Here is a 19,765-nt window from a genome sequence, read left to right on the forward strand (position 1 = left end):
CACCCAGTCTCTGGTAAATTTTTTGTAATGGTAGCATGAACTAAGACACTGCACTTACTATATTTTCACTTGAAATAACAGAAAATAATGGTGTCAAGCCCAAATATCTTTTCCTTCAATATTAATTTCTACTCACTAGGGATTTAATGTTGGTGATAGAAGTTTTAATTCATTCATTGATGAAGACATAATAGAATTAAAACTAGACCAACCCAGTTACAGAAATACCAAAACTATAGGTGGTTCGATCCTCTTTCTTAATAAACAAAATTTATCTTTTTCAATTTCTTTAGAAAGTATACTTTATTTAAAAAGTGTAAATAATATATCCCATGATACAAAATTCTAGACATAGCAAATTTTAAAATAGCAAAAAGGAAATATAAATATTCATTTTATCTTCTTATATATATGTTTTATGTATTTCTTTTCTTTTCCTAGGTTCATATTTTTCATTGTTGTCCAATCTGATTCATACTTACAGTAAAAACATTTTAAATATCATAGACAGGTTTAAGGGAAAAGTAAAAATTCCTTTCTCTCCATCCCCTCCTCAGATATTGGTGAATATCCTTTCAACTATATGGATACATTTTGTTTTTTACATATACGGTGTCACATTATACATGTTGTTCTTATAACTTTTTTCACTGAACACTGTCATGAAAAGCTTTCATGATAGTGCATTTAGAGCTAATTCATTCTTTTTAATGGTTAAACTGTATTCCTTGATGTATAGACATCTATTTAGCTAGCTCCCTCATGATGACTAACATGTTTCCAACATTTTATTGGGGTTTCTCTGGTGGTTCAAATGGTAAAGAATCCACCTGTAACGCAGGAGACCTGGGTTTGATCCCTGGGTTGGGAAGATCCCCTGGAGAAAGGAATGGTTACCCACTCCAGTATTCTTGCCTGTAACAAAATGTTGATAGCTTATTTTTGATAAATTTAGTTATTATATTAACTAACATACAGTCCATGGGGTCGCAAAGAGTTGGACACAACTGAGCAACTAACACTCTCACATATCCTCACACCCGTCTCCTCCACAGAATCCAGTCACTGCACAGCTTGCCCTTTATTTTATACTTGTGCACTGGCACTTCTGAGCAGCTGGCGTGTGGTAGTATTTTCCATAGACAGATGCTATAGGGGCTCAGTCATGTCCGGCTCTTTGCAACCCCATGGACTGTAGCCTGCCAGGCTCCTCTGTCCATGGGATTTTCCAGGCAAGAATACTGGGGTGGGTCACCATTTCATCCTCCAGGGGATCTTCCTGACCGAGGGATAGAACTCACATCTCCTACATCTTCTGTATTACAGGCGGATTCTTTATCCTGCTGAACACCAGGGAGGCCTTGGTTTTGATTACACCATTACAAAATGTGCTTTTGCTTTCATCTAGTTAAAAAAAAATTCTGTGTCCCTATTGATGTTCAGTAAAGAATAAATATGGCTAATTTAAAGTGGTCACACTGTTTTACAGGTTAAGTAAATATTTCAATTAGAAGAGCAAATATTTTTAAATTGGGAGTGTGGATATTTCCTGTTTGGGGAGTGTGTTCTTTAATGAACTGAGTTTCAGATTGGTGATATTACAAGGAGTGTGTAATGAATTTCTGGGCTGTAAGTCTTAAGACTACACCCTGTCCTAAAAGGCAAAGTAAATTTCCAAAGTTTTTATCTTAGTAATACAGCACAGTGAAATACAGAAGGGGTACAGTGAAGAACAGATGCTTGCTTTTGTCATTAGCTTGTTAGTGAATCCCAAGATATCAGGCTTCCTGGAGCTTGTTGCAGAGGTACTCAAGCATCCCGTTTTAAGATTAAAAAGAATTAAAGATCCCTACCTGACTACAGTTATCATTTATCTATTCAAATATACAGATAATGAAGGTACCCATAGGATGCTCTCATCTATTTAAAAAAATTGGGTGGTCCTTGATGGGTGTCCAACTCAGATCAACTGGGAATTATTAGCTTAAGGTACTATCTCTGATTAATTTTGTCTTGGACCTTGAGTAAAGCTTAGTTAAAAGGATATGAATAAGCTTTAAAATAATTTCCCTCCACAGTATCCAAGCTACCTCAAATAACAGAGTCATTCTCATCTTCCTTAATTATTCATATCAGATCTTCCAAGAGGAAACTTGCTATTACTAAATGCCAAAAGCAGCTTGTAGCATCCTGCAAAATATATTTTCTTCATAACTGGAAGGGGAAGAGGGAAAGTGAACAAGGGATGGAAGCAAACCAATAAATACAAAAGTAAATAGTTTCATAGAAAGTTATTTATATTTTGGCAAGCCTCTCTATCTACTATGAACCCCAAGTTTTCTTTTTAGAGAAACTATGATGATGATGATAGCAGTTTTTACTGAAAAGATATTGATATACTAAGATATTTGGTAATACTTACTCTAATATTGCCCTGTCCATTCACATAGCATGAAACCATCAAGAGAAGCAGTCCCCTGCATCCAGCCTTCCAGGCTGTCTTCACAGCTTAGATTCCATCTGTATGCTGCCATGAAAGTTGTTGCTGGCAAACATAGGAGCGTGAATCTGGACTAACTTAAAGCTCTTGTCTTAAAGGCCTTTTCCTGTGGCATTGGCACAAAGATGCACTGTCATCTGGCTGAGGAACAAGTTCCATTCCATCACGTATTTCAGGTTTGCTCAACTGGCGTTCAGCGTATTTCTGGAATGTGGAAAGATTAGTCCAAACTTCATTCCACTGAATCATCCCCACTCATGCTATTGTTTCTAGTTGCCGTGTATCTTCAGACTAAAACCAAAGGTCTGATTTATTTCACTCCTAAAGTGACATTTTAACTTTAGTTACGATAGGCACTAGTGTGCTATTTCATAATCTTACAAGGAACCCCAATCCACTATTTTATGCATAGGTAAGAACCGTCTTGGAAAGGGACATCAAACAAAGTGTTCCTACTTGAACAGCAGCACTTCTTGAATTCATCCTCCACATGTTAATAAATAATTAACATTGTTGAATATTCAAATCAGTGAACAAAGATGATAAGCATCTCAAAGTCAAGTCTGTGGTTTTTATACATCCTTCCCTTTAGGCCTGTAGTCATACACGTTTTGCAAATGGTGATGGGACAGTGAAATGTCCCTCCACTTTGGCCACTGACTGAAATATTCCTTTACATTGGATTTTTCAGTTCTGTGGTTCCTCAGTATGCATGGTTCCACGTCCTCAGATCGTGCAGTACTGTAGTGAGCATGTACGTGCTCAGTCGTGTCTGACTCTTGCGACCCCATGGACTGTAGCCCACCAAGCTCCTCTGTCCATGGGATTCTCCAGGCAAGAACACAGGAGCAGGTTGCCATTTCCTTCTCCAGGGGATCTTTCTGATCCAGGGATCAAACCCACATCTCTTGCATTTCCTACACTGGCAGACGGATTATCACTGAGATACAAGGGAAGCCTCAGTACTGTAATATTTACTACTAAAAAAAAAATCCGCATATAAATGGACCTGCATGGTTCAAACCCATTTTGTTCAAGGGTCAACTGTACTTTTCATGTTTGTTTTATACAACAAATTAAATATTTGCTTTCCACCCTGTACTGACAGCAAAAGCATGAATCGTAATTAGTAAGGAGAATGAAGAGGTGGATATTTTGAGCAGAAAGAGATGTTAATGATCTCTAGTCTAACCCTCCTGTTTTCCATATGAGGAAAAATGTTCTCTGAGGTTCAGAGCTTTTAATCTATATTTGTAAGGTCTCTATAAGCATTGTTCTTCTAAAAACTGAACGGAGGTAAAAATATGGTGGCCGCAAAAGTATTTAGCACTATCTTTCTATAGATTGGTACCTCAGGGTAGCCAGAGTTCCACAGGCTGACTCTTGAGCCCCTTCAGGAAGCAAGGACTCAGGCCATTTTTTGGCCTGAGGACATTCAACCAAGCAGGATGGATCCTCTGAACTGACCTGTAGTACTCTGTAATAGTAGCAGTAAAGCCGGTGTGGTTGTAGCAGATCCCTAGCAGTCAACTGTCCTTCTTTTGCAATCTTCTCGGCTTCTTCATCATTTTCCTGAAAAGTTTAAAAAGAGACAATGAATGAAAATTACTCCTGCAACCCACAGAGAAAGCTAAGAGGGAGGTAGGACAGACGTAGGGTTGAATGTGAACATCATGGGAGAGATGAAACATGATGAAAATATAACTTCAGAATGAGGCTATGGAAACAAAGTACTTTCCTGGACATCTCTGCTATATATGGAAATAATCATGCATGGTTGGGATCCCCCTAGTGCAACAGTCCACATACAGCCCCTATTGTGACCGTCTTGGTACTTTCCAAGCTACTCAGGGAATCTGGGGCTCATCATCTGTTCCCTCAATCTAATTCTCTCCGCTTGATATTAACATACAAACTAGAATAGAACGAATTAGTTTTTATGCTATAACATCTTATTTAAATATTTAGCTTGAACCAAAAATTGTTCTAAAAGGGTACTCATGAAAGACTGTGTTATTGTTGTAATCAAAAATTCAGTTATTAGTACTCACTGGCTATTCCTTCAATACCAGGAATAGTCAATATTCCTAATTATACTTTTATAAAATATCTAACATTATATGATGCTGCTCCCAGAAAAAGTCATTTGCAAGCCATTCTGACTCTTTATAAAGGGTCACAAAAATATTCTGTGTCAGGTATCCAGTTGTTTCCATAGCCACATTACTTCTCAGAAACAGAATAGACTTACAATGGAAAGGTAAATTTTATAATTTCACAATAAAATACAAGAGCTTTTTAGTATTCTTCCTTTAAAAGAAAGAATTCTTATTTTACGGAAAGCTTGTGATTCTTGGGATGTTGTATAGCATGCATTCATTAAGAACTTGTTATCCCGAGAAAACCATACAAAAAGATACATGCATCCCAATGTTCACTGCAGCACTATTTTTAACAGCCAAGACAGCGAAGCAACCTAAGTGTCCACTGACAGATAAATGGATAAAGAAGATGTGGTGCATATACACAAATATGGCTGGAATATTACTCAGCCATAAAAAGTAGGAAATAATGCCATTTGCAGCTGCTGATACTGAATGAAGTTAAATACTGAGTGAAGTTAAGACTTAGAAAGACAAATATATGATAGCACTTACGTGTGGAATCTAAAAACAAATGACACAAATGAATCTATTTGCAAAACAGAAATAGAGTCACAGATATAAAAAACAAATTATGGTTTCCAAGGGGGAAAGGGAAGGGATAAATTGGGAGATTAGGATTGACATAATATGCACTATTATACATAAAACAGATAACTAACAAGAACCTACTGTATAGCACAGGGGGCTCTACTCAGTCCTCTGTAATGACCTATATGGGAATAGAATCTAAAAAAGAATGGATATGTGTGTATGTATAACTGATTCACTTTGCTGTTCAGCAGAAACTAACAGCACTGTAAATCAACTTTACTCCAATAAAAATTAATTTAAAAACTTGTGCCTTTTTTTCTAACTGGGGAAAACAAAAGGGTACCATAATTGCTTTAAATATTTTCTTGTGCATAAAGCACTTTAACCCTGGTCTTTTTAATCTGTAATTTGCATTTGGTGTGTGTTACTTGTATTTGGTGTGTGTGCATGAATAGTGATCCTTTAGGAAAACCTATATTCTATGTAACACTGTACTTCAAATCTTCTAAAAATCCTCAAACATACTGATAGGGGGCATTCAAAATGGTTCTGATGTTGATTCTTCCTGATGTTGATTTCAGGGAAACAAAAATTTCACAAAATAAAATTTCATTTGCCTAAATTATGTCAAATTGTGTTATGATAAAACTTGTGTAACTAAATAATACTGGTGAACTTGTTATTGCCTAAAGAAATTAAAATTATGGAAAGCATACCTTGGCCCATTTAACTTTCTCTAGTAGATCACTAAGATTTCTTTTAATTGGAATATAATGTTTCCACGGCTTCAGTGCCATATAGAAATGTTCGTAATATGGTGAGTCCTGCTTCAGAACCAAACTGTCACCAAGCATGAGATATGGATATCTATAAGCAGCCACGGTCCCGTCCACATTCACTTGATACTTGTACTAAAAGATTAAAACAAACATAAAAGTTTTAGCAGTCATTTGCTTCACTTCTGTGTCTGGTCAACACTGTAATATTAAATATAAAGAAATTATTTTCCAACTTAATATTTAGAAGCTTTACATTTTATTTTGTAACACACATCTTCTCTTTGTATTAAAATCATAAGCACCACTCGTCAGGTCAATTTTAAGAAATACAACATATTTAAAGATAAGGTGATAAATAATTTTAGGAAATAGGAATGCCTATTTTAACTATGTCTACGTAATGGGGAATTCAGATTTCTGTAACCAGGCAAGAAAACTATTTCCAAGGCTCTATATTTATTAAAGCTTAATATTGATAATAATTTACACTTTTATTTATACATTATTTCATTTGTTCCTTATACCCATGTAAGTATGAAAAGGGAAGGCATTATCTCAAAGTTCGGTTTTGGAGCTGAGGAAACAGAAACCTGGAGAAGACCAAGGACTAGTGTGATGCTGGCGACACAGTACATATACTGTTGACATGTTCGTTGGATTAATAAACTTTGATTTAAATTTCAAAATCATTTTTCATTCAATTATAATAATGTGAAGCAGATATCATCTCTTTTCTTATAAATGATAAAACTCATTTCAGAAATCTTTATAAACCTCTGTTGTAATGAGCCCAAATCCCATGCTCTCTTCATTATACCACACTGAGAGGAAGAGGATATACAGATTTGTTAATTAATTTTTTCTTAAATAATTGGTACCAAGGGCGTTAGATTTTGTCACAGCCAGTTAGTTTTGTCACGTTGTTCACACCTCTATCTCCTTGAGCCTCATATACGGTGCTCTGAAGGAGCTGAGCAGGCTCACATATGCTAGAGGCGAGAGGTGCTAAAGAGATGACAGCCCCAAAGTTAGTAGCAGAGGCAGGACTAGAGCTGGGACTTGAACATCATTTTACTAGCATGAAATTCAAACTCTTTTTATTTATAAGATCATTTTATGTAAGAGACATTTATATTCCCAGTTTATTTAAAAAAATACAAAAAAGAGAAAAACATGGAAATATACCAAAATCCTAAATTAATCCTTGTACTCTATTTTGAGTACTAAATACAGTTCTGAGCTATTTGTAGACAAAGTTAACAACAAATGAAAAAGAAACTGCATAAGTTTTGTAATTCTCTGTGTCTGAAAAGAACGTGTGTGCTGGGTCATAAAATCTGGGTAGAAATCTGCCCAACCCCACCTGTCTGTTTGACTTTTAACACAAGTTCATCACTTCATATCTATCCAGGAAGACCTAATCGCATACCTTAAAGAAGTCAAAGAAACCTATCAATTTAGCTTTTCCAAGCTCCTTTTCTTTCTCTTGGAAGAAGAAGTATCCTGTGATTCCTGCATCTAGTAGTTGTGGGTTTTCCTTGGACAGCTGCACCAACTGGAGCCTCTCCTCTCTGCTGTCTCTACCTCTGAAGAAAGCTTTCTCTGTTTTGTTGATCCAGGAAGGTCCTAGATGTTTGAGACCATAAAAAAATACTAATATGAATTTGACATTTTTGTATTATGGTAAGTATAATCATCTTTAATCTACCTTTGTTATTTAGATGCTAAAGCTCTTTTATCATCAACACATCTTCTAAAGTAAGTGTAACTTCTGAAAAATATGCTCTAATTTTTATCCTTTTGTGTACTAATGATAGCTCCCTCGAAAGGTTGAGTTCCTGTGGTATGACTTTAGGAATTATCCAAAACAATGCTGGATCAAGTTCAAACCAAAAAGATTCCATGACTTGGTTCACATTAGTTTCTTCCATCTTTTGTGCTTCACACACACACACACACACACACACACACACACACACACTAGACTGCCATTCTTAGAGTGACTATAACAAACTATACAATTAAGTAATACCCACACAACTTTAATTCTTAGGTCGTAAGAATTTTAAGCACATCAATTTGAATATACTGAAGAATTTTTCTAATATGCTGCTAAATGAAAATACATATGTATAACTAAACTATGTATATATATTTATATTCTCTCTTTCCTGGGAGGGAAATAATCAGGAAGAATTAATTTAGATCTCTTTCTATCATTCTAAAAAGAAGTCATTAACACTTCTCAGTGTTCTAAGGGATAAATCATAAATCACAGAAACTAGGGGGATGGTCAACCTCTTTACTATTTTAGCACACTTTTCAGGAATTTACCGATATCAAATAAAAAGTAGGTCAGTTTTCATTTCCCATTACCTTTAGAGACTTTACAAGGAGTCTCTAGTCTTATCTACAAAATAAGTCCACTTGAACTGCTCTAAATAGAAATGAAGCCTTGTAAAGACAGGCAGTGTTTTTTTCTACTCATGGAGTTCAGTTTAATAAAATGGTGTGTATTACCATAAACCTAAGGCCATTAAATATGAGGGAAGGAATTCATATTGTAAAGCATCAAGAGAGACAGAAACAGGAAAGAGAATTTCTTACTGGAGGTTGTAATATCCAAGTTATATCATAGTTCTCTTACATATGAATATAACTTTATATTTTTCAGAATTTATATCCAGTGATATAAAGGCACTGGAGTCACCATTAAGTGAAAGTTTTACCAAATACTATTTTTACGGGACTTCTCTGGTGGTCCAGTGGTTAAGGATCCATCTTGCAATGCAGGGGAGGCAGGTTTGATCCCTGGTTGGAGAACTAAGGTCTCATGTGCCACGGAGCAACTTAGACCACGCATGACAATTACTGAGCCTGCACACCACAACTAGAGAGTCTGAGTGGCAACAAAAAATCCTGCATGATGCAACGAAGATTCCCCAAGTTGCAACTAAGACCCAATGCAGCCAAATAAATAAATAATACAATTTTTAAAAGAAAATGAATAAAAAAATTTTTTTAATATATTTTAAAATGGTATCTACATGTGACCAACTCAAAGGAGACTCAGTTATAGTAGGTTTTGGACATTACTAGCCCAGCTCATTTATCTTTGATTTTGGAATTAAACGAATCCTAAACAAAAACCACTTTAGAGTTTAGACTGCTGTTTTTCTCTTTTCCTGGTTAGAAAAGAACAATGGTTATTTAAATATATAGACGTACTCTCTCTGAGTGAACATTCACCTTTTTTACTTTTAAGCTTTTTCTTAGAGAATGACTTTTACCTGTATTTCCCTGAATAGATAGGAGATCATTTGTAACACCCCTCAAAGCTTCCAGCGTAGAGTGGGTGATGTCATATGTTGGAAGGATAACATCTTGTGAATCCAGGGAGCCACACCATGAAATGATAGGTAAAGGGCCAGGGGTTTCATTGACTTTTCGATGCTCCAAAGGCCAGTCTCCAAGATTAACATAAAATTCTAAATCTGGGAGAAGGACCTAAATAAACAAAAGAATGTTTATCAGTGTCGGGAAGACCTCAGTCTTTGATACGAAATGCTTTGGTTCTTTGACTTTTAAAAAAATTCTGATAAAACAAATTTGAAAATAGAAGAGAGAAGGATGCTTCTCAGTCATCAGTAGTATCAGATAATCAAGGGGCTTCCCCGGTGGCTCAGTGGTAAAGAATCCTCCTACCAGTGCAGGAGACACAGGTTCAATGCCTGGGTAGGGAAGATCCCACATGCTGCAGGGCAACTAAGCCCATGCGCCACAACTACTGAGCCCACGTGCTGCAACTACTGAAGCCTGTGTGCCCTGCGGCCCATGTTTGGCAACAGGAGACCCACAGCCATGAGAAGCCTGCACACCACAGCTGGAAAGTAGCACCAACTCACAGCAACTAGAGAAAAGCTGTGCAGCAACAAAGACCCAGCACAGCCAAAAATAAACAAATAAAAAAAATTTTTTTTAAGCAAGAAGAAAATCAAGGGTGAGGATGATGCATGACAATTCACTTAAGCAGGAATTAGCCACCTCTCTTCAGAGCTGGCATTTAAAACTGTTGTGTTTATGTAATTATAGGTATGGAAACTTTGCAGAAAGGCGTGAATGAATGGTTTCAAGCACCCTTTCTGCTAGCAGCCTAAGTGAGAATCTATAAATTTAGACCCAAGCCCTTGGTTTTCCTTTGCTATCAAAACTCTTTATAACAACCATGTTTGTTTTTGGGATCTGCTCTCCATTTCCATCTTCATGCTCAGTGCCTTAGTTTAGGCCTTTATCATCTCTTCCCTAGATTGTTCCAATATTTGTCCCTTACTAGATGTTTTGATTCTAGCCTCTCCTGCTGTCCACATTGTTGTTCAAATTTCTAAAACCCAAATTAATGTTACTGCTAAGCTTAACAATACCTTAATCCTATAGGACAAGGTCTAAACCCCCTGGCTGGAATTCAGGCCCTCACTATCTTGCTCCAGCTTAGCTTTGAATCTCATTTTCCATCTGCCCAAGTACCAGAAAACCTTACTCTCTGAAAATCCCACCCACCTTGACATGTAATTCTCTTTACTTGGAATGCCCTTCTCCTACTTATTCACTTGGCAATCTCTTTTCATCCTCCACACCCAGAGCAAATGTTACCTCCTCTATGACTCGCCTTCCTTGGACATTTTAACTCTGGGTACATACTTTTCTTATGTGCCTATCGTGTTGTGGTATAATGTTGCTTGTATTCATATCCCATCCTCACTTCCGAATAACAAAAACAAGTTCCCCTAGAGTGAGCTGTTCAAAAACCAGAGGTGAGTCTCGTTTATCTTAAATCCATTTTTAGTCACTGGGCAAAGAACCTGGAACAAAAGGGAAGGGCAAAATATGATTCTTCACCCTAGTGCTCCCCTACTATCATTTAGTAGCTTATTTAATAAGGGATTCCTTGGTGGCTCAAACCGTAAAGAGCCTGCCTGCAATGCAGGAGACCCAGGTTCGATCCCTGGGTTGGGGAGATCCTCTGGAGAAGGAAATGGCAACCCACTCCAGTATTCTTGCCTGGAGAATCCCATGGATGGAGGAGCCAGGTGGGCTACAGTCCATAAGTGCCACATCAGAAGTTCTCACTGTAGAGGAGGATTTCTCAATCTTGGCACCACTGACATTTTGGTCTGGGTAATTCTATTCTGTGGGCGTTGTCCTGCACATTGTAGAATTAGCAGAATCCCTGGCCTCTACCCACCAGGTGCAGTAGCAAGTCCCCAGTTGCAACATTGCTAAATTCCTCTCAGAGGCAAATCATTCCTAGTTGAAAACCACATAAGCACAGAGATACATAAACACAGGGCAGAGTGGACTGGTGGTAGTCCAGGAAGAAGGAACTGCCTTTAGGATCAGATGCCTATAATATGCTCATATGATGGGCTGATGGGGAGGCAGGAGGCAACTCTTATTTAAAATAAGAATTGATTGCAGTCCCATATTTCATGTGCTTGGGAATATATAAGTCATGTCAGGAAAGGTGGCTTTTGGGTAAGAAAACTACCTTCATGGCCCTTCTAGATGAGAGAGGTAAAAAAAAAATGCCCATTCTTCCTCTTTTATTCTGCACGATTGGGAATAAGGAATAACGAAAGGTAGTTTGAATTGCTCTGCTTAGGAGGATTTATAGAAGTTTTGTAAATATGGAAAGAGGGGCTGAATAGCGGGATAGAAGGAGGAGGTACTGGGGATGTGAAATCTTTTGGAAAACAGAAGCTCCAGTCATGTTTCATCGGAGAAGGCAATGGCAACCTACTCCAGTATTCTTGCCTAGAGAATTCCACGGACAGAGGAGCCTGGTGGGCTACAGTCCATGGGGTCACAAAGAGTCGGATACGACTTTGCCTGTGTGTACTGAACTGTAACTTCCTCCAATTTTAAAGGAAAACTGGAGAAGGAAATGGCAACCCACTCCAGTGTTCTTGCCTGGAGAATCCTAGGGACGGGGGAGCCTGGTGGGCTGCCATCAATGCACAGAGTCAGACATAACTGAAGCGATGTAGTAGTAGTAGTAATAGTAATGTTTCATAAGAAGCCTAGACATGAAGATCAAGGTCAGCCAGTGAGAAATTCCCAGAGGTAAGGATGACTCAAGAGTCTGATTTTACACAGGGATGTCTATTTTTACATGTTAGGATTTTTGTTTCGCCTATTCTACACTGGCACAAAATAACCTCTCTCTGGTACCTCAACATTCAACAAAGTGTGCCATGCACAGGATCTTTTAGAAGCACTTAGGATTAAAACAATGAAAATGTGTCCTAAGTTCAACTTATTTTGAGGTGACAAGAAGAAAACTGCTGCACGAAGTGAAATCTGAATGGAAGGAGTATTCAGCAGGAATGGGGAAGCTGAAGAATTCACCTTGCAACTATAAATGTCTGGGATTTCACAGAAGACTTGGGAGAGTGCTATATGGTCTACCTACCTGAGATGGGGCTCAAACGATTTAACTTAAATATTAAAGGAAAAAGAAATCCAACTGATCCATAATTAGGTGGTAGACAGATATACGTTTTCAAGCCTGGAATCCGTTTTCATTCTTTACCATTATTATTCTAAGAATTAAAGGTTTCAAATAAATATTTAAACTATTTTGGTTTTGGAATCAACGAATTCATTCTCATACCTTTCTTGTCAGTGACAGCAAAATCTCATCTGAGAACATTTTGAAGTCTGTGTATTTCCCTAAAGATCTTCGGTAGATGTGGTTATTGAGAATCGTGTAATGAACAATAGCACCCCTCTCATCCCCAAACCTTTTCGGAACTTCAATTAGCATCTGTTGGAGATTAATGCTGGGGAAAGAAGCAAAATCTTTTTCAATCTGTGGTTCCTTGTCTGGACAAGACAGAGTTTTCTGCCAGGCCTGAGGATCCTCTTCTGGACACTCACAGTACTCATGGTATACTGGTCCTAAGGAAAGCAAAACATGTGGAATGCCAAGCTCCATTAACAAGCAAAGCAACACAAGGAGTTGTTTCTGCCACTGATGTGAGCATGGGATGACTTCTTGGTAAACTCTAAGATTATCCAGACAGGGATAATCTACTGTAAACAAATCAGTGGTGAAAGTAATGTCAGAGTCTTGTGCTCTTACCTCTGACCCCTTTTCACCCCACCCTAGATAACCTAGTATAGCATATACTCCCCCAATGTAACATATAGCATATTATCTCCCAATGTGACCTACTCATTCAATTCACTGATAAATTTATTTACAATGAGCTATAAATGGCTGATGGGCATAAAACTTACCTTTCAACAAGGAAAGAGAGAATGTATCCCTTTTTAGGCATGATTATGTAGTAAGGCTGGTGATTTTTAAAGACAAGATGAGGTCTCTTCCTCTGAATCCCTAAAATTACCTCCATCAGCACATCTCAGAAAGGAAATATGAAACTCAGGGACATCTTGAAGTGTAAGCTTAAAGTGGTCAGACATAAGTATGAAACTATTCTGAAGACTCATTTAAAAAAGAATTTGTGCAAAAATTATCTTATTTTACAATATAGCCATATTTAATATAAAAATAATTTTAAAAGCTATTTAATTTTCTTGAGGATTTCTACTTCAGACCAGCATAAGAAATAGGGGTCAATTTAGCTTCCTAATGAAAACTACCAAAGTATGGATAAAATATATGAAACAATAGTTTTTTAAGACATTGGACATTAGGCAATGAATAGAGTTTGAGAGATGACAAACAAATGATGTAAACTCTATAGTTCCTCAAGTTTACTGCCCAAGGGAGTTTCTAGGTTGTGCAACAGGGAGGAACCATCTGGGCAGAGCCCAGAAGTCTCACTGAGTTGAGACAGAGCTGAAAGTCCAAGGCAGCCAGAAGCTGTAGAACATTCTGCACAGAGACAGAACTCGAGAGATCTGTACAAGGTTCCCCTCAAATATTTAAGGCATACTGAGCAATATATATGTTTGAATAAACTGTCCAAAACAAAGAAAGAACTATCCATGAGGCCATAAGGATTAGAGGCAAAAGTACCTATGGTTCATACAGGGCTGGAAAAAGTGCCTATTCATACAAACCAAACTGGAAAGCATCCTAATTCATAGAAATTGGATAGAATATGCAGAGATGTATTGCCTGAGTAGTAAGGAATAATTAGCCCTAGACTAAATATGGCTTTCGACCTGCCTAATAAATTGTAAAAGAAAATTTGAAGGATCAACTTACTTCTAAACAACTTAATTGCATCCTAGAGAAAAGCTCAAGAAGACGAGAAAGCATTGAGCAATGAGAAACACACTAGATAAAATTAATGACAAATTGAACATAATAGAAAGATTGTAAACTTAAACATATAGAAACTATACAAAATAAAATGGAGAAAAATATAATTTTACATGAAAAGAGCATAATTGAGTCATGGGATAATTTCAAGTCTAATGTATGGGTAATTAGAATTCTTGGAGGAGAGCTGAGATAGAACAGAAAAAATATTTGAAGAACTTATGGCCTCTTATATGCTGGATTTGATGAAAGCTATAAACCCAAAGATCCACAAATCTCAAGCATAAGAAATATGAAGAAAACTACACCAAAGCACATAATAATCAAATTGTTCAAAATAACTGATAAAGAGAAAAATATTTAGCAGGGGACCAAGGATATAGAAAATGGCAGATTTATAACTGGAAATAATGCAAGTGAGCAGATATAGAAGACAGCAGAACAATATACTTCAAGTATTCAAAGAGGGAAAAAAACTTGTCAATCAAAAGCAAAGGAGAAAAGGAAAGAATAACTCATTTGAATGCAGAGTTCCAAAGAATAGCAAGGAGAGATAAGAAAGTCTTCCTCAGTGATCAATGCAAGAAAACAGAGGAAAACAATAGAATGAGATAAACTAGAGATCTCGTCAAGAAAATTAAGAGATACCAAGGGAACATTTCATGCCAAGATGGGCACAATAAAGGACAGAAATGGTCTGGACCTAACAGAAGAAGAAGATATTAAGAAGAAGTGGTAAGAATACACAGAAGAACTGCACAAAAAAGATCTTCATGACCCAGATAACCATGATGGTGTGATCACTCACCTAGAGCTAGACATCCTGGAACGCAAAGTCAAGTGGGCCTTAGGAAGCATCACTAGGAACAAAGCTAGTGGAGGTGATGGAATTTCAGTTAAGCTATTTCAAATCCTAAAAGATGATGCTATGAACGTGCTACACTCAATATGCCAGCTAATCTGGAAAACTCAGCAGTGGCCACAGGACTGGAAAAGGTCAGTTTTCATTCCAATCCCAAAGAAAGGCAGTGCAAATGAATGTTCAAGCTATTGCACAATTGCACTCATTTCACATGCTAGCAAAGAAATGCTCAAAATTCTCCAAGTCAGGCTTCAACAGTACGTGAACCGAGAACTTCCAGATGTTCAAGCTGGATTTACAAAAGGCAGAGGAATCAGAGATCAAATTGCCAACATACATTGGATCATAGAAAAAGCAAGAGAGTTCCAGAAAAACATCTACTTTTGCTTCATTGACCACGCTAAAGCCTTTGACTGTGTGGATCACAACAAACTGAGGAAAATTCAAGAGATGGAAATACCAGACCACTTTACCTGCCTCCTGAGAAATCTGTATGCAGGTCAAGAAGAAATAGTTAGAACCATACATGGAACAACACACTGGTTCCATATTGGGAAAGGAGTATGTCAAGGCTGTATGGAGAAGGTGATGGCACCCCACTCCAGTACTCTTGCCTGGAGAATCCCATGGATGGAGGAGCCTGGTAGGCTGCAGTCCATGGGGTCGAGAAGAGCCGGACACGACTGAGCAACTTCACTTTCCCTTTTCACTTTCATGCATTGGGGAAGGAACTGACATCCCACTCCAGTATTCTTGCCTGGAGGATCCCAGGAACTGGGGAGCCTGGTGGGCTGCTGTCTGTGGGGTTGCACAGAGTCGGACATGACTGAAGCGACTTAGCAGTAGCAGTAGCAGCAGCAGCAACAGCAGCAGCAGCAGCAGCAAGGCTGTATATTGCCCCCTGCTTATTTAACTTATATGCAAAGTACATCATGTGAAATGCTTGGCTGGATGAAGCACAAGCTGGAATCAAGACTGCCGGGAGAAATATCAATAACCTCAGATATGCAGATGACACTACCCTTATGGCAGAAAGTGAAGAGGAACTAAAGAGCTTCTTGATGAAAGTGAAAGAGGAGAGTGAAAAGCTGGTTTAAAACTCAACATTCAAAAACAAAGATCATGACATCCGGTCCCATCACTTCAGGGCAAATAGATGGGGAAACAATGGAAACAGTGACAGACTTTGTTTTCTTGGGCTCCAAAATCAGTGCAGATGGTGACTGAAGCCATGAAATTGAAAGTTGCTTGCTCCTTGGAAGAAAAGCTATCACCAACCTAAACAGCACATTCAAAAGCAGAAACATTACTTTGTCAGCAAAGGTCTGTCTGGTCAAAGCTATGGTTTTTCAAGTAGTCATGTATGGATGTGATAGTTGGACCATAAAGAAAGCTGAGCACTGAAGAATTGATGATTTTGAACTGCAGTGTTGGAGAAGACTCTTGGGAGTTCCTTGGACCGCAAGGAGATCCAACCAGTCTATCCTAAAGGAAATCAGTCCTGAATATTCATTGGAAGGACTGATGCTGAAGCTGAAACTCTCATACTTTGGCCATGTGATGCGAAGAACTGACTCTTTAGAAAAGACCCTCATGCTGGGAAAGATTGAAGGCATGAGGAGAAAGGAATGACAGAGGATGAGATGGTTGGATGGCATCACTGTCTCGATGGACATGAGTTTGAGCAACCTCCAGAAGATGGTGATGGACAGGGAAGCCTGGCATGCTGCAGTTCACGGGGTTGTAAACAGTCAGACATGACTGAGCAAATGAACTGAACTGAACTGATAATTCTACCTGGCAAAATATCTCTCAAAAATAAAGACAAAATAAAGATATTATCAGATATCTAAAAGCTGGAAGAACTAATCACCATCATCCTCACATTAAGTGAAAAGTTAATAGGAATTCTTTAGGTAAAAGGCAAATAGTACTAACTGAAAACATGTATCTATGCAAAAGAATGAAGAGTACTAAATATGGTAACTACCTGGGTAAATACACAAGAATATTTTTGCTTGTCATTTAAATCTGTTTAAATTACTTAGTTTTTCTCTCCCATAAGATATCGAGAGAATTGAATTCCAGGAGGTACATATATCACATTTATCCTTTTGCACATGTCTTTAACATCATCATAATGCAATCTGAAAGCTATGGGTTCTACACATAAGGTTGGCTCTGGTTTATGTAATAATTACTTACCTTTCAAAATATAGGGAGACTGAGCAACATGTTCATCACCATAAAGGACTTCTATCTTCAGCCCTTTACTGACAGTTTCATACATCCTATATCGCATCAAAAATGTTCCATCGTTCCTGTCCAAAGGTTTAGGGACATGAATCCGAACTAACTCTTTAGGTGACAGAGATTTGATTACTACTCTGAAGAGTGTTTGACCTGGAAAAAAAAAAAAGTATAAGTAATTCTATTTCATGGTTCTGTTTCACAGAAGTTTATTTTTTCTTCTATTTAACATTCACAGAAGTTTATTATTTTTACCATTTTATCAATGGTAAACAAAATTATTTTAGTTTTGTAGATCTTTGACACCAGGAACTATATTTGGTTTAGGTCTTCTAAACCAAGCAACTGAGGCCTGCACTCAAGATAGCAGAATAGAAGGACATGTGCTCATCTCCTGTGAGAGCACCAGAATTGCAAGTAGCTATTGAAGAATCACGAACAGAATGCTGGTACCCAATAAAATAAGATACCCCACACCAAAAGACAAAGAAGAAGCTGGAGTGAGATGGTAGGAGAGGTACAATCACGAAAAAATCAAATCCCATACTGACCAGATGGGTGACCGACAAACTGGAGAAAAATAATACCAAAGAAGTTCTCCCACATTGTGAAGGTTCTGAATCCCATGTCAGTCTTCCCAGCCTGGGAAATATGACAAGGCAACTGGGAATCCCCAGGGAATCTGACCTTGAAAGCCAGCAGGACTTGATTATAGGACTTCCACAGGCCTGGGGAAAAAGACTCCAGTCTTGCAGGGCACAAACAAAATCTGTGCACACCAAGACCCTGAGGAAAGGAGCACTGACCCCACAGAAGACTGAACTAAAACTACCTGCCAGTGTTTGAGCGTCTCCTATAGAGGTGTGGGTTGGCAGAGGCTCACCACAGGGATGGGGGAACTGGCGGCAGCAGTCCTGGAAGGTTCCTCTTGGCATAAGCCCTCTTGGAGGTTGCCATTAACCCAACCATAGACCCCAGGGTTGGGTTGCCTCAGGCCAAACTAATAGGGACGGAGCACAACCCTACCCATCAGCAGATAATTGGGTTAAAGCTTTACTGAGCAAGGCCTTGCCCCCCAGAGCAAGACCCAATTTCTCCCACCACCAGTCACTCCCACCAGGAAGTTTACACAAGCTCTCAGGCTCCTCCATCAGAGGGCAGACAGAAGCAGCAAGAAGTACCACAATACCACAGATGTGAGAAAAAACCATATCACAGAAAGTTAATCAGGATGAAAAAGCAGAAAGCTATCTGCCACATGAAGGGACAAGATAAAGCCCCTGAGAAAACAACTAAATGAACTGGAGATAGGCAACCTTCCAGAAAAAGAATTCAGAATAATGATAATGAAGATGATCCAGGATCTTGGGAAAACAACGGAGGAGATGCAAGAAATGCATACCAAAGATCTAGAAGAACCAAAGAACAAAAAAACAGAGATTGAATAATACACTAGAAGGAATCAAGAGCAGAACGACAGAGGCAGAGAACAGATAAGTGACCTGGAGGGCACAATGGTATAAATCAATGCCACAGAACAGAATATAAAAAAAATATATATAACAAAAAAAAAGGAAGACAGCCAAAGAGACCTGTGATACATTAAATGCATCAACATTCACATTCTAGGGGTCCCATAAGGAGCCGAAAGACAGAAAGGACCTGAGAAAATATTTGAAGAGATAATAGCTAAAAATTTTCCTAACATGGGAAAGGAAATAGTCAGCAAAGTTCAGGAAGCACAGAGTCCCAAGGAGGAACACACCAAGACACATAGTAATCAAACTGACAAAAACTAAAGACAGAGATAAAATATTAAAAGCAACAAGGAAAAAATGACACATAAGATACAAGGGAACTCCTTTCAGGTTGCCAGCTGATTTCTCAACAGAAACTCTACAAGCCAGAAGGGAATGGCATGATATATTCCAAGTGATGAAAGGGAAGAGCCGACAACCAAAAATACTCTACCCAGCAAGTCTGTCCTTCAGATTTGATGGAGAAATCAAATGCTTTCCAGACAAGCAAAAGTTAAGAGAATTCAGCACCACCAAACCACTTTTATCACAAATGTTAAAGGAACTTCCCTAGGCAGGAAACACAAGAGAAGGAAAAAACCTACACAAAATGAACCCCAAATAATTAAGAAAATGGTAACAGGTTCATACATATTGATAGTTATCATAATATAAATGAATTAAATGCACCAACCAAAAGACATAGACTGGCTGGACAGATGAAAACATGTGCATGTACGCACTTCCACTTACCACATCACTCTGCTTGACCCCCCTCCCCAAACTGTATGTAATTATTTTCTATAGTTAGGTTAATCATGTTCCCCATATGGCTTGCAATTGTAATTATCTTTTATTTTGTGTTTGG

The 19,765-nt window shown here is 38.1% G+C and overlaps 1 protein-coding gene across 4 annotated transcripts in view; it reads right to left on the reverse strand.

Moving 5' to 3' along the window:
* Nucleotides 1-284: 284 nt before the first annotated feature.
* POGLUT3 (protein O-glucosyltransferase 3) overlaps nucleotides 285-19,765 on the reverse strand; it is a 38,933-nt gene continuing 19,452 nt past the window's right edge. For 2 of the 4 annotated variants that reach the window (XM_027979172.3, XM_027979171.3), the window contains 7 exons: nucleotides 17,336-17,533; nucleotides 12,646-12,932; nucleotides 9,266-9,482; nucleotides 7,405-7,601; nucleotides 5,913-6,107; nucleotides 3,968-4,072; nucleotides 285-2,704 (listed from right to left, as the gene is read on the reverse strand). In XM_027979172.3, the coding sequence (XP_027834973.2) occupies nucleotides 2,579-2,704; nucleotides 3,968-4,072; nucleotides 5,913-6,107; nucleotides 7,405-7,601; nucleotides 9,266-9,482; nucleotides 12,646-12,932; nucleotides 17,336-17,533 (1,325 nt within the window). In that variant the 3' untranslated portion in view covers nucleotides 285-2,578. Of the gene's footprint in view, nucleotides 4,073-5,912; nucleotides 6,108-7,404; nucleotides 7,602-9,265; nucleotides 9,483-12,645; nucleotides 12,933-17,335; nucleotides 17,534-19,765 lie in introns of all 4 variants that reach the window. The other 2 variants (XM_060399696.1, XM_060399695.1) reach the window with 1 other exon arrangement.

This window comes from Ovis aries, chromosome 15 (genome assembly GCF_016772045.2).
Source record: "Ovis aries strain OAR_USU_Benz2616 breed Rambouillet chromosome 15, ARS-UI_Ramb_v3.0, whole genome shotgun sequence".
Classification (NCBI taxonomy): domain Eukaryota; kingdom Metazoa; phylum Chordata; class Mammalia; order Artiodactyla; family Bovidae; genus Ovis; species Ovis aries.